Source organism: Dermochelys coriacea, chromosome 2 (assembly GCF_009764565.3).
Source record: "Dermochelys coriacea isolate rDerCor1 chromosome 2, rDerCor1.pri.v4, whole genome shotgun sequence".
Taxonomy (NCBI): Eukaryota; Metazoa; Chordata; order Testudines; family Dermochelyidae; genus Dermochelys; species Dermochelys coriacea.
The window spans coordinates 17,543,463-17,558,516 of NC_050069.1; the positions used below are offsets into that span (position 1 = coordinate 17,543,463).

The following is a 15,054-nucleotide window of genomic DNA, read 5'->3' on the forward strand; positions in this document are numbered from 1 at the left end:
TCCGAATACTCATGGTAGAAAGATACGTATGATTAGCTGTTATGAGGAGGGAGAGGACCAACACGCAGAGAGGTTTAATGCATTCCCGAGTCCACCATGAAGGAAGTCAGCCGTGTTCAAACACAGCAAATCCAAGTCTGGTGTCTTGGCCCAGGACAGCGGAAAGAAGCTTGCACCTCCCTGAGCGATCTCCCACTGGGCTGTCCTAACTTGAACTCTGTCTGCCATGGCTTTTGCAACAACCAGGAAATAGCTGGTGGATAGAAATGTCTCCCATTGGTGCCTCTGGGCCAGGGACTCTGGAAAGAGGAACGAGCAGAGCCAACTCTGTGCTTTGCAGAGAGACTCTCTGTGCCTTAGGGCTCCTCTGCACCGACACAGTGTAAGGGGGCTGCAGCAAAGTGGGGAGTGGCGGACAGATTCTCGCTGCACCCCGCGGTGCTCAGTCTATTAGGCCTAGGCTGCCATGAGGGGAAAAAGGACCACACACCCATCCTCTAGGGGCCAGAGGAATGAATGCTCTTTACTGATAAACTAGTCAGAAAAAAAGGGATGCCCCCCCCTTTTCTCTCACAGGATGCTGTGCACCTGCCTGCTGCCCATCGCATCACCATCCCAAAGGGGAAGCAGGAAGCGAAACGAAAATGAGGGTGTGTGTCCCTGGCATTCTTTCAGTTGTAGTTTTTGTTTCTTTGTTTTGTTCCTAAGCTGCTGTTTCCAGCACCGCAAATGCTACGAAGAAGCCATGGAGCTGGAGTGCTCCTGGGACCCTGCCAAGATTTCTATGGACATCAGCTGTCTTACTAAAAACATTACCTGTGGTAAGGTTCAAAGGGGACTGCTACCTGTTACCAGGGCTTTGTACTGATCAGGGAAAAGGGGGGTTGCTTTTGTATTTGTACAGCACTAGCACAACGGGGTCGTGGTCTATGACTGGGGCTCCTCAGGGCTACAATTATATAAATAATAATAATTCCAATTAATTTACTGAGAGCCATGTATAGACTAGGCAAAAATCACCTATGATTGTCTTGTAGGTCTAGGTACAGTTAATCCTGCCTTGGTGTGGAGGTATGGCCTAGATAGCCTCTCAAGGTCCCTTCAAGCCCAGTATTACAGCTCTCTGGATTCCAGACTGTACGTTAGGGGGATCTAGTCACATGGCGTGTTGGGGTTCTTAGGGATTGGCCTTGTTTTGAAATGGGATTAGCTTGATTTATGGCTTATTGTGAAAGTGGGCTGCTTATTTACTGCATAAAAGTTGGCACCTGTGGAGAAAAGGGGCATTGAGACGACTTTGTAAGGGGAGGGAGCTCCATTCAGCTCTGGTAAAAGCTGAGCAGATGTTACCATGATGTGCAGAAGTGATTTTTCACTCCTCTATATGGTTTCTATTTAAAACAATTTCCCATCAAGCACTAGTCCTCTGTAACGACCAGGGGCTAGATTTTGATCGCTGTTACACCAGAGTAAATGTAGAGTAGCTAACGCATTGATAGCGCCACTCTGGATTAAGCCTGGTTTAACCAACAATCTGATCCCACAACCCTTTCTAGTCTCATACCAAAGCCATTTTTGCTTTAGCTCTGTCTTCAAAAAAGCACGTCTCAATGGGGAAAGTGTTTTTCTCTGTCTCCCTTTACTGGAAATAAATATTCTTCTCAAAGGTGAATTTGTCACAGAGTTATCAGTGTGGGAAAACAGAAGGTTGTGATGGAAATTGTTTGGTAACCTGTACTGTAATGCAAAGTATGTTTTGTAATATCCCCTACAGCAAATACAATCAGAGCTGCACCATGTGCTATCTCTAGCCAGCAATAGCCAGTGGTAAAATAGAAAAAAAAACACATTTACTTTAAACGTCATCATGAATCTCCCTAGGATAATTCAGTCTGATTGTTTTGTAAAGCCTGAGTTTATTTATCCTTAGTACTTGCAGAAATACAGTATAGGGTTATGTTCTACAAAATGAAATGGAGCTGTCGATGGAAAGCCTGAGAGGCAAAGGCAGATGGTGGAAACAGATATTTCAATGGTACCTTGTCTGGATTTTTGTTTTTACTCCAGAGTCTAGGGATCCTTGTGAACGGCTTCTCTGCAATTGTGACAAAGCGGCTATTGAGTGTTTTGTCAATTCACATGTTAACTCTTCCTTGAATGGCCTGGATGTCTCCTTCTGTCCAGCTCAGGTTACAGGTAATAATAAAGGGCCTGATCTACTGACCATTCAAGTCAATGGGAATCTTTCCATTGGCAGAAAGGGCACCAAATTGGATCCAAGGAGAATAGTGCTGCTGGTGGTGTCTCAGTTTCTTATACTGCAGATGGTATCAATGTCTGTCCTGTTCTCTGTTTCATGAATCATTTCCATTTACCATGACTCAGTGAATCCTAGTGGTAGGAGGGCGTGGATTAATTCAAATGATTTGACTAGATGACCAAATATATAAGCAAGTTTGTGTGTGAATGGGGCCAGACTGACAGTCCTGATGGGTGAAGTCCTCTCTTTGCTCACAGTAAAAGCAATTCATGGGTGAGAGGGGAGACAAGCTTCCCCACTCTGCTCAGCTTATGGGACACCTCCCTGGCATGGTAGCGTGTAGGGTAAGGTCAGGACAAGAGGGGTATTCATCTCCATTTCCATTCATTGACCTCTAAGGCTGCCCAAAGGGTTGCTGAAACTGGGCTACAATTTTATTACTATGAACACTTGTCTAGTGAGATTCCCCCAAACTCGTTTCAAATAGGTCATTGAACAGATTATAAGATGGCAACGAGTTTTGGACACTCCGGCGTTGGGCTGGGTTTGAACTAACAGGGGTAGTTTCTCAGCCCAGTTCAGTGGCCATGTTTCCAAAAGCACTTGGCAGTCTGTGCGTGTGCTTGCAGGAGTCTCGAGGAAGCACCAGAAACATCAGAGTGCCTAAAGGTTGTTACACTTAGCTCATGTACACAACCTTCTTTTATTTTAATCTGCCAAGTACTTTGCCAATGTAAACTACTTAATGCTCTTGGTAGAGTTACTTCTCCCAGAGCCCTGCAAAGCCGGCAAGTGTCATCCCTACTCTAGAGACAGGGAAATGGAGGGTAAGTGACAGGCCCAAGAGCCAAGAAGTTAGCACTGAAGCTGGGACGTTCACCTCCACTGAGAGAGACCCAAATCAAAAAGCTCAGGGTTTTGATCTAAAAATAGTAGTTTCAACACAATTCTGTTTCACAAACCCGTTCAAAAGGTTTTGTTTTAGAGCTGCACTGAAACCTGAAAAATGGCTGCTAAACAGCACTATTGTCCTACAGACAGCTCTGCGTAGTACTGGTGTTAAAGACAGATTCTATCTCAGGTCAGTGATCCCCCAGACTAGTTTGGCATTCAAAGGTTCCCAATTATATATCTTGATGGAACAGAGCCTTCATAAATCAAGAAATCTTTTCATTTGATAGTCTCCAAGATCGGGCTCCACTCACCATGCTGGTGCCTCCTACTGGTCATCTTAGGAATTAGCTCCGCAGCTTGGTACACCCACTCCCAATGGTGCCTCGGCCGCCGGGACTTCTGCTCCTAGACCCACATCACCCCAAGGAAGGCAGTATTCTCTTCATGACACAGCCCTCTGGCTGTGTCAAGATCTGTGCTCCCCCCTTCCAGGGCAAGTGTTGCAGTCCAACTGTCCCACCACTTCTCCAGTGGGGACTGCAGCCAATTGTCTGGCCACTTCCCAATGGCCCCAGCACACGCTTCGCCCTTGCCTCAGGGCCTCAGCAAGCAAATTCCAGCAGCCAGCCAGGAGCTCTTCTCTAGCTCCCCCTGTCCTTGCTAGCAGCACTGCTCTGTCCAGGGAGCTAGCTTCTGTCTGCCTACCAGGCAGCCAGATCTCTCTCCTTGAGCTCCAGGGTGTAACTGCCCTTGCTCTGCCTAGGCTCTTCTGCTATGGACATGCTGAGCCCTGATTGGCTGTTCCTCGCAGCTCCTCTCCTATTGGCTGCTTCCTGCACAGCCTCCCTAGGGCCCTATTAACCCCTTGCATGCCAGTGGCCCCATCATAGTCACTCATTTGGTTACCTTCCTGTATAGCTGTGCTGTGTTTTTCAGGCTTTGAAAAAATGCTTCCTAATAGTATATCAGCTATGATCTCTCTTCTTCTCAGAAACAACTAGCAAGAAAGGATTGACAACACTTCATATGGAGGGTATGTCCTGAACTCTAGAATCCTTTGACTTTAATGTATTCAATTTATATCATCTTATTGATCACAAAAAAAGCTAGTGCACACTTCAGCAGAGAGATTCTTTACAGAAAAGCAAAGTGCAACACCTCTGTAGCAAGATGCTAAAATACAATGGGAAAAGTTGTCAAATGCATCTAAGAAGCCTAAGTCCCATTTTCTAAGGTGACTCAGGCAGGTTCCTAAGTCACTTTTGTAAATGGGACTTAGACTTCTAAATCACTGAGTCACTGTCATATGGTGATTGAGTCTTAAGAGAGAGCGGGATCTAGTGCATCTGTGACTGATTGCCTGCTGCCCAAATGGGCTTAAGAGAAAGCACCTGGGCCTTATAAAGGTGTAAATGGCAGCTGAGAGAGAAGAGCTGCTGAAACGGTTTAGGAAGGATGTAGCTGAGAGCCCAACGCACACAGGCCCAAGTAAGGGCCCGTGAACCCCTGAACTGAAGAGGAGGGACTGACTCAGCAGAATTTGGGAAGGGCTGATAACTGTGCGAAGAGGTTTGGAGCCAGACAGACCAAGGTGGAGGGGCTATGCTCCATAGGAGTCTTGGGTGGAAGAGAGCTCCTTTGGTCATATTAATAACCCAGTCCCCAAGAAGATTGCTTGTTATTGAACATAAAATCTCTGTGGATTATTCCAGGAAATCACTACAGGAGAAATTGAGGAAGGGTGCTACTGAGCCATACTTGGCCAGCAGGGGGCACTACAGGCAGACATGCCCTTTGAGAGGTGCTTTTGAAAATGTTACCCACAATGCTCCTAGTTTTAAGAGGTAGTTCTGTGCATCCAACTACGGAAGAATGCATTTATTTAAAAAAATAATAGACTGGTTCAAATATCCAAATTCCCACACACACACACACAAACACCACTGTGTTAAAACAGGCTGCTTCCCATCTGTTAAAGACAGCAATGATAAAAGGGTCAGATTCATGCCATTTTTACATGCACACTGTTCTAACTATACCATCTTAGGGCCTGATTCAGCAAGATACTTAAGCAAGTGCCTAATTTTAAGCATGCTCATGTGTTAAAGGTAGTGATGTTCTTAAGTATCTTGTTGAATTGGAGCCTTAAAGAATAATGATCATGATGGCGTTTCAGAAAATGTTTTCAAATGAAAGCTCTGTGGGGCAGGGCCTGGACTTTGTTCATGTTGCACAGCACTGACTGCAGGGTAGTGTCAGCGCTGAACAAACAGTACAGCAATCATGAACTGAAATAAATCAGGTTCCACTTGCACCAATATTGCTAATAACTATAGTCATGTTACACTCAGTTGACATCTCTTGAATTGCCCATGAGCTGATCGTGTTTTTACGGCTAGTGCATTGCTTTGAAATGAGACCTTCATTATTTTTGCAGAGCTTCTTTACCAAAAGGCTGATAAACCACTGCTGACAACTACTTCCATGACAGAAGGTTTGTGCATTGACTCTTCAGAAGAAACATTTCCAACCAATTTCAGAAGCAGTGACATAAATAATCCAGGGGAAAGACTGAAATATGCTCGGAGTTAACCAAAAGGGCTAATACAAAAGAACCTACCATTGGTCCTGTGAGCCAATACAAGATTAAGTCCTAGAGTATAGTGTTTTGGATTTGTAGATGCCCTCTGCTGGGAGGACTCACTTTAATATTTTATACACAATACAACACACAATGACAGTCTCCAGCCAGAATCGTTTCAATGCACTGGAATGTGCATGTGTAATTCTGATGTCATGAAGTCACTGCTTAGCTCTTACTTGAGGAAATTAGTCAGTGAAGTCAACGGGAGATTTGCCTTAATAAGAACTTCAGGCTTTGACTCATAGTGAAGTCATAGCATTGGGATGGGGGGGGCAGGCGACAGACAAAAAAGATTTCACTGTAAGAGGACTCCAACTTTAGCCTTTGAGCCAGCAGAGCTGCTCCTTGAACAGACCGTTAAAGGGAATGGGTCCTAGCTATGTAAAGCACAGTGTAAATCTGTGGTGTTGTGTGCAGGGGTTTTACCTCTGCCCTCCATGCAGCGAACGCATGCTGGGCTGTTGAGGGTGAAAGCGAATGCTCACCTTAGAGAAACACAGAAGAGAAGCCAGATTAATGTGTTTCTCCAAAGCTGAACACTTCACTTGTGGGGAACAGGGGAGGCTGCCACTTTGAAGTATTTTCCACATAGCAGGCGGGCCATGGGAATGCATGGTCCGTTATTGCTTCAGGTATTAGCAAGAAGGGGAGCTGGGCAATGCAGACAGGCTGGACAGCCTCTGCACTCCCAGACCAACTACACAGTCACCAACATGTCTGATCTCCACTTGGCAGAGCCCAGGTGCTTTTTCGGAATCTGGGTCCCTGTACAATGGGGTTGCTCTGAGCCATCACACCAAGCAAGAGTCTGGAAGAGAAGAAAATCCCAAGGTCACTTGTGAATGTTAGGACAATACTGTGCGGTTTTTGTTTTTAAAGGAAGTCCACCTGCGGCCAGCAATACCAGCTTGAAAACCCCCACTTCTGATTGTAAGTAATATTGTTCATAGCTGTCCTCCCCTTGCCGTACGTCAGCTCTCTTACTTTATCATTTGTGGCATGCTTTTCTGATCAGACAACAACTCCTATCTCGGTTTGTGTATTTACAGCTACTCCCAGAGAGCTCAGCAATGCACAGGGGAGAACGCCCAAAGCAGAATGTGAGTGGTATTTGCACATCTGTAACGATCCTTTTAAAAAAACATAATAATTTGCCGTATGTAATTAGCACATCAGCACGAGACCAAAAATATCTGCAGCAAATATAAACCTTTATTAGAAAATTCGCAAAGTTGGAAACACTGCTTGTAACACAGCTAGTAAATGTATCTAGTGAACATAGGGTGGGATTCTGAAAAGCACTGAGCTCTGAGTGACAGGCATATTTTATAATGGGATTAAAACCATTTATCATTTTATCCACAAAACACATTTTCATCTACTGCAAATTGAAGAGAGAATACCAACCTCCACTGGTGACATTTTCATTTTTTCCACCCTATCACAAGGCCTTGTGCAAAGGCTGCATTCACCATCTTTGCATTTCACCAAGGTCTGTATTTCCTTACAGTTTGTTTTCTGAGAAACAACTCACATTTTCTGTCTTCAGTAGCTAGTTCTGCTCAGCCCAGTGACATCATCCTGAGGACTCCCAAAGCAGGAGGTAAGGAGGTTTTAGCGGTGGTTGTATTTTTCTGGCAAATCAGTCACTGTAAGCGCCATGTGGTCATACACTGGCATTAGCAGTAGTCAGCTGGCCTCTGCAAAGCTGCCTACTCACTGACCCTGCCCCGCAGCTAACGAGCAATTTAAAACTCTAGCTCAAGCCAAACCTGAAGTGGGATTCTCAGACTGGTCGCTATGTTGCCAGCATGGCCTGATCCTATAGCCAAGCTCTGAGCATGGCTAAGATGCCTCACTCCAGGGAAGGGTTCAGGCAGAGGATCCTGAGTGGAGGGAAGATTCTATCTTTGACCCATCCACCGGGTGCACTAGCTCAGCTAAGCCCCTCTCCCTGGCATTGCATCCTGGCTAGCTCGGATAGCTCCCTACTCAGCTTACTGACTCCTGAGGCTCCCTCTCTTAGGCCATAACTTGCCCATGCATTGTATGGGAAGCCGGAGCACCTAACTTGGAGCTGAAGATTTCATTAGTAGGCAAGTCTCCTGGGGTTTAGGCATCACAGCACTGAGCAGAGCAAATGCCTAAATCCCTTTGAGGACCATCGCCTTAGCATCTCTGTGCCTCAGTTTCTCATCTGTACAACAAGGTAATGACAACGTTTGGTTGGTTGGTTGTTCTTTGAGAATCTCAGATCAAAGTCACTAAACAAGTACAGTTTGTTTGGTTCACTATCCTAGTGCTTCTGCTTTCCTGTCTAGTTATTGAGAGAGATCACGAAGGCATATTTGCTTCCTTCATGGATCCCACACTAACAGGTAAGTGAATCTTAGAGCTTGACTACATGGTGTCACAGAGCAGACTACAGGGGTGAGAATAAACCTGCAGATGTGTGACAATAGCATGGCGCTTGGTAACACAATGGCATTTGAAGTGATTACTATAGTAATATTATGGCTCACCTGCCTTGAATTTTTTTTAATCATCTTTCGTGGGAGAAAAATTGTTTTTTTAAAGCGATAGACAAGTCAAAAATCTCATTTAAACTACAAGTGTTAAAATTGAATTGGACATTTCACCATTTTTATGTTGTTTAGCTTTTGCCTTTCACTGAATTTGAGCAATGAAACTAGACTTGTCATTTCCATTTTCTGGCAGTATCAAGCAGCATAGAGCAATGTCAGGATTGCAGCCTCTGCTGGAGAATCTTTCAATCAAGGCAAAGAACCATTTTCAGTGAACGTTTTTTAAATTTCAGATTATTTCTAGCTGCGATTTCAAAGGCCCAAACAGGAGTTAATTGCCCTGTGCGCCTTGACTTCGATGCACTTTGTGCCTTTGAAAATCTAACCCTCCATTAACATCAGGTTTTCAAATACAATGATCCTTTAAAGCACATTCATAGATATTACAGCCAGAGGGGACCATTATAATGCTCTTTTCTGACTCCTGCATAGCATTGCCTACAATTCTTTCATGACCTAAAAGCTGCTTAATGTTTTGCAGTTACTACAGTGAAGATCACAGCCACACCAGCAGCTGCAACTGAAAGTAAGGAGACAGCACCACGACCCTTGGTTTCATATCCTGCAGCACCCTTTTATTTTCAGTTGACCTTTATGCAGCTAATTCAGGTGAACTGAACTGGACCAGGGAAATTTCAGGTGACACAGAATATGGGAGGGGGCCGCAGGGGGAAGAAGAAATTTTTTCATCTGTGCCATCTCCGACTCAAGTATTAAAATTATTTGTACTGCAATGGCGCCCAGGGCTCCCAGTCAGGGATCAGGGCCCCTTGTCCTAGGCCCAGTATAAACACATACCAGAAAGATGTGTGTCTGCACCAAAGAGGAGTTATCCGCCAAGTTCTTGGGAGATTGCTACAGTTCGGTATAGAACAAGCACCTTCTGAGTTCTAATCCTGCCTCAGACTGGTATACTCCAAAGCTGTCAACAAGTCATTTTACCTCTTGGCCTCAGTTCCTCCATCCGTGCAATGGGGAGAATACTAGTATTAATGATAGTGCTATTTCTCTGTACTGAGAGGGGTCTAGCACACTTTTGGGTACTGTATAATAAACAATAATATTAATGCTTTCAAACCATTTCCCAATAAACGTGTGTTGCACAAACTAACTCCACCACCTCAGCAGATGGTAGTTAGTGACCCAGTTGGCACCCCAGTGGAGAAGCCAAAGGACACAATGAGCATGGAGACTGAACTACCTTCTCACCCCTGGCAATTTGGTTCCTGCAGGTCAGGTGTGAGGCAGATTGGCAAAGCAGTGATAGGCAGCCAGTGTTGTCTGGTCTGTGTATAGACACATTACTTCAGTCTTGATGGATCTCAATGCAGCTTTCACCAACTCTAAGTTTGCTTAAACACAAAAACATTAAAGGTCCAACATACACATCGCAAAATCTCTGAGCATCACACATACCAATCACTGTTGTCTGGAATGTGAAGTGTTGTCGCTGTTCATGATGAGATGCCTGCAAAGTAAAAGCGTCCTAACTCCGATTATACTGTGTATGACTATTGAGCATTGCTCATATTTCACTGCATCACAACCAGGTAAAGCAACCAGCAGCCCCACTAGCACTGAGCAAAGCTTCTTGGATTAAACGTGGCTGCCCCCCTGAAAAAATGTGTATTTGGGTTAACCAAAGCTGCACAAATTCACATGCAATACACCAGACTGGTTCAGGAAAAGAAATTCTGAAAAAAAGTAAAAATGTTTCATTTTGGCATTTTAAAAATTAAACGTTTCAATGTTTTGATTTGAAATGACTTTTTGTTTTAAATTTTTCTTGTTTTATTGAAAAGGTTAAAAAAAAACCCCAGCCCTTGAAAATGAAACAAAATGTTTGGTTCTGGGTTGAATAAAATGTTTCATTTGACCTGAAATGACTTTTTTTTAAACTTTTTTTTCCTGCCAAAAAATGTTAATTTAGTGTTGACCCAAAGTTTTTTTTAAAAAGTTAAGGTTCAGCCACTAAACCAAAAAATTAGTTCTTCACAGAGCTCTAAGTCCAACCCACTTGAACCCCACTAAGTAACTGGTAAATATTTTATTGTCAGTTTCTTTTTTCACATGCCCTTCTGTGTGTTTTCCTTCTCACGGAAATCTCCCAGCCTCATGCCAAGGCTACCAGTCTCCAACAAGACTCGCTGAGCTCTAAAGCAGCAATAGTGTGAAAATACAGGGGAAATACAAGAGAAAATAAGTGAATGGAGCCACTACTCTGCGATCTGCCTTACAGAGTCTCTTCATATTCTCCTGACTTACCCGCCAAACCTGAACTAGACGAGCATGTCACCACCTCTCCTGCTGCTATTCAGTTCAGCATCACTGGGCTACTTTGGTGGGGTGATGGACCAAGAACAGAGGAGTGATGAACTCAGGAAACAAACACTGACCTGCACCTTTTCTGATTGCCCAATCACTGGTTATGTCATTTAGCTACCTGGGATAATCTTTCACCTTCCAAGTGTAACATGCATTCTTTTTAACCTGTAATAAACACAGGTTACTCTTATCGCCATCTTTAACCAGCATGACTCTAAGATGCATAAGAAATGTGAAGAAATTAACAAGAGTGGGAATTTGGGGTTTCTTTCTATGACTGGTGGTTTAAACCAGGTCTGTCTGGGAATATTACTCTGTCCTGTTCTCTAGGAGACCAATTTACTTACCTTTTAAATGAGTGTGTTGTTAGTGATTATGCTGCTATTTCTCCTTCTTGCTTTTCTTTTTCTCCCCATCAGTTCAGAGGGGGCAGGAAGGCGATTTAATTGTAAGTGTACCTTCAGGAGTTACAGAGGATGCTTTCCCTATGAAAGGGCCAACCACAGCCCCAGCCGGTATTAACTCAACAGGGCCAGACGTGATCCCCACTGAAAACGATCCCACCACGACAACAGAACAAGGTGAGTGTACAACAAATGAAATTCATTCTGTTTCCACTTAAACCACGTCCCTATTCCCGTTCACAGCTACCGAGGCCCACTGTTTCCCAAGCTATGTGGAGCGGCACTATTACCGCCCTAGATTTATGTATTATCCATTTATGGACCTCTGAGAATAACACTGGCTTTACTCACAGCAGCAGAGCACAGATCAGAAGAGGTTATCGACCAAGGCTATAAGCAGGTCTCACCCAGCCTATTCTGTTTGGAACAAAACTTTTTGTACACCCACGAAGGGCACAAGTTTTAAAGGATTTCAGTCACAGTGTGTTGGCTCAGTGCTTCTGCTTGAGGGTACGCTATTGATAGTGGAACGAGAAGAGCAGCCTCTTGCCTTTGTGCGACTCTTTCTAATGCGAGTTAACATGTATATCATGTGATCTGCAGAGACAAGCTTTAAGATAGGAGAAGCGAGCACAGCTTCCTCTGCGATATCCCCAGAAGTGACACTTGCTGAGAGGGGGCCTGATGAAGCTATCAGACAAGGTAGACGTAATGGGTTTCTCAGTTGCATCTAATGAAAAATGGGTCTCGGTGTATAGTGAAGGTACATTTACAAATGGTTAGGCTGTTATAAACATGTTACGGACATGGATAGCATGCGTTATTGATGGTTATAAGCACCTCAGCAGTGATGTAATCATCTCTCTAATACCTTCCGCTGAGGTGCTTATAACCAGCTGTAACAGTGTTGGACTGTACCATTCTATGGTTTCCCATTTATTAACATATGTAGCTCTCATTAACCCCTTATAATCTATTTGCAAATGTATCTTTAAAATAAAAGATGAATAAAAACGGACTCGGGGAAGGGATGTTCATTTGCTTTGTGTTTTTAAGCAAGTTTAATTTCCAGTCTAACGACACTTTATTGCCTGCAACTATCAGAGGCAGTACAAGGACTTTTTTTTCCTCCCAAACTCCCTCTCTGCTCCATGACAGCGCCACTGTCCTCCCAGGCTCCCCATTTCAGCACCTCTGTGCAGAGTTTAAAGAGTTCCCCAAGATAGTTGAGAGCTGTCATTCTTGCACACCCCAGGTCTCAGTGTGCTTCATCAGGAGATCTCCCCTGTGTGTTAGACATGGTGAGAGGAATGGCCCCAAAGCTAAGGGCTATGGATAGTCAGGAGCCAGAGGGCAGGGGCAAGCCAGCATTTCTCAAATGATTGAATTATTTAAGCTGATTTTTAGATAATAATTACTCATATTCTGGTAGTGCTTAGAGAGCCCAGTCTGGGATAAGGGCCCTGGAGTATGAGTAGAACCAGAGAAAGAAGGTCACATTTCAGAAGGGACATAGTTTGGGGTAACACCAAAGGCTCAGGAATGCAAGCTGGGGCCAGGCTGTACCAGACAAACATGAGTCTCTCGGCAGGTAACAGTGAGAAAGTTTTCTTTCCTTCAGTTCTGACTGTTTGCTGCATCACTAATTAGTGAGGCCCCCTTGTGCTGAGCACTGTGGAAACACACTGTAGAAATGCAAACTCTGCCCCAAAGGCCTCTCAGTACAAATAGACAAGACAAAGGGAGTATTATCACCGTTTTACAGGTTTCAGAGTAGCAGCCGTGTTAGTCTGTATTTGCAAAAAGAAAAGGAGTACTTGTGGCACCTTAGAGACTAACAAATTTATTAGAGCATAAGCTTTCGTTAGCTACAGCTCACTTCATCGGATGCAGATATGGAGACTGAGGCATAGAGAGACTAAAGTATTTTACTGGGGATCACACAGGAAGTCTGTGGCAGAAGTGGAGATCAAACCCAGATCTGAGTCTTAGTCCAGAGCCTTAACTGCAAGACCATCCTTCTTCTCAATAGGCAGTTAACAGGTTGCTCACTCCTCTGGTAGCCAAACTTAATTAGGAAAATTTTTAAAGTGGATCATGGAGGAATGTCACACACACATATCACCTTATCATTAATGGCGTGCGTGGGTTAACTGGCACAAATTCTATTTTGAAAAATGCTCCTACCACAGCCCTGCAGGGGATTATTTTGTTAATCCTGCTCCCATGCTGCCCCACAATATCCACTCCCACCCGCTCCCGCATTGTTGGGGGGATTTTTATCCTGCTCCCACTGTTACGACAGCAAGTCCTGCGGGATCCATAGGATCCCTCCCCTGGGGCAGTGCTCTAGCTCCTATTGTTCCTTCCTTCAGACACAACATAGCCATTGTCTTGCTCCCATTCTTTCCTCTGAGTGAGCTCTAGATTTTAATCAATCCGTTTTCAGAATGAGTCAAATTCTTATTTCCGACCATCTTAAATGGCTTTGAGAACCTCGGGAGAAACACCCACTTTAACCTGAAATGTTACCTAAGTGCAAAACATTAACATCACAACCCCTTTTAATTTGCATCTTACATTTGCAGAGTGAAAAAAAAGCTTTTCCTTCATGTAAGTCTGTGTTCCCATTTTGACTATTCTCTGCCTCTTTTTTCTTAATTAAACCCAGCTGGTTTAACAACATTTATTTACTCATCAGTGCCTTTGTACAGGATACCTCATTTCATCTGCCTTTTCCTTTTCTACAAAGAAATAGTCATTAGAATCTATTCTAAGCAAAGGCAATTTGTGCTCAGTGTAGGACAGCCAGTTTAAAAACAATTACATGGAGATAATAGGGGAGTTACCGAAGTTTGGGGGTTACTTCAGCTAGGTTTAAAGTTGGCCATGGTTTTGGTTCAAGGATAGAAATATTGGGATGGTCTTTAAGAATAGCATCAAATAAAATAACTAAGTAAATGAAGGAAAATCTAATCATAATGAAAAGGCAGACGTAGGATTTCTCAAGTCATCTAAAACTACAGTTGTAGTCCCATGAGTCTAATTTGATTGAACACATTTGACCTCCTTTAACAGTGTGCTACTACAGCTGTTATTTCTGTTATACTCATACCTAGAGGTCCTGAACACACATAGTAGAAAGACTGTAACATTGTCTAATTATGTATTTGTATTACCATAGCGACTTGGGGGTCCTAGTCATAAATGTGCTTCTCCCGTACAAACATAGAACAAAAGCTGATCCCTGCCTGAAGAGGCTTACAGTCTTGCATACAATTCTGCTGAAGACCCTGTGAAGCATGTGGTATTTGGAAATACATACAAGTTGTAAGCCACTCACCCTTTTTATGAAAATCAGCTGGTAAATTCAGACCCATTCCAGAGGACCCTGGGTAATTAGAGAGACGCTCAATAAGGTTCTGAGGAGAGACGTGGATTATGGAAGGCAGAAACTATGTAAAACAAGTAAGAATTTGAGGGAGTCTGTGGTAGCTCTGAATGTTCCAAACAAAGAGAAGACATGGGCTCTACCCTGAAGAATGTCCAGTGTCAAACTCTGCACGTTACTTAGTAAACAAAATGTCTCTCTTTGCAGTCTGTGACAGATTCACCTTTCTGCAAATGAGAGGGAACGGAAAGGTGAAGCAGGAGCTGCCTCAGCTAGGAGAAATGCTGTTTTGCTTGACTGATCGATGCCCACAGGAATTTGAATCTTATGGTTGCTACTGTGGCCAAGAAGGAAGAGGTTACCCTACAGATGTACTGGACAGGTACCGACTCTTCAATAACCAGCTAGTTAGCACTGTTTGTTGTTAATCATGTGTATTACAGTGGTGCCTAGGGCCCACCCAAGATCAGGACTCCATTGTGTTAGACCCTGCCCTGAAGAGCTTTTCTAAATAGATAAGACAGAAATGGTAGGGAAAAGGCTAGACCAGG

General features: G+C 43.9%; 1 protein-coding gene across 1 annotated transcript in view; it reads left to right on the forward strand.

The window, feature by feature from the left end:
• OC90 (otoconin 90) overlaps positions 1 to 15,054 on the forward strand; it is a 36,039-nt gene that overhangs the window by 12,911 nt on the left and 8,074 nt on the right. Inside the window, exons 5-15 of the mRNA XM_043507338.1 lie at positions 709 to 821; positions 2,068 to 2,196; positions 4,146 to 4,187; positions 5,592 to 5,648; positions 6,678 to 6,728; positions 6,848 to 6,898; positions 8,120 to 8,176; positions 8,865 to 8,909; positions 11,128 to 11,289; positions 11,716 to 11,814; positions 14,711 to 14,885. Of these exons, the coding sequence (XP_043363273.1) occupies positions 709 to 821; positions 2,068 to 2,196; positions 4,146 to 4,187; positions 5,592 to 5,648; positions 6,678 to 6,728; positions 6,848 to 6,898; positions 8,120 to 8,176; positions 8,865 to 8,909; positions 11,128 to 11,289; positions 11,716 to 11,814; positions 14,711 to 14,885 (981 nt within the window). The remainder of the gene's footprint in view (positions 1 to 708; positions 822 to 2,067; positions 2,197 to 4,145; positions 4,188 to 5,591; positions 5,649 to 6,677; positions 6,729 to 6,847; positions 6,899 to 8,119; positions 8,177 to 8,864; positions 8,910 to 11,127; positions 11,290 to 11,715; positions 11,815 to 14,710; positions 14,886 to 15,054) is intronic.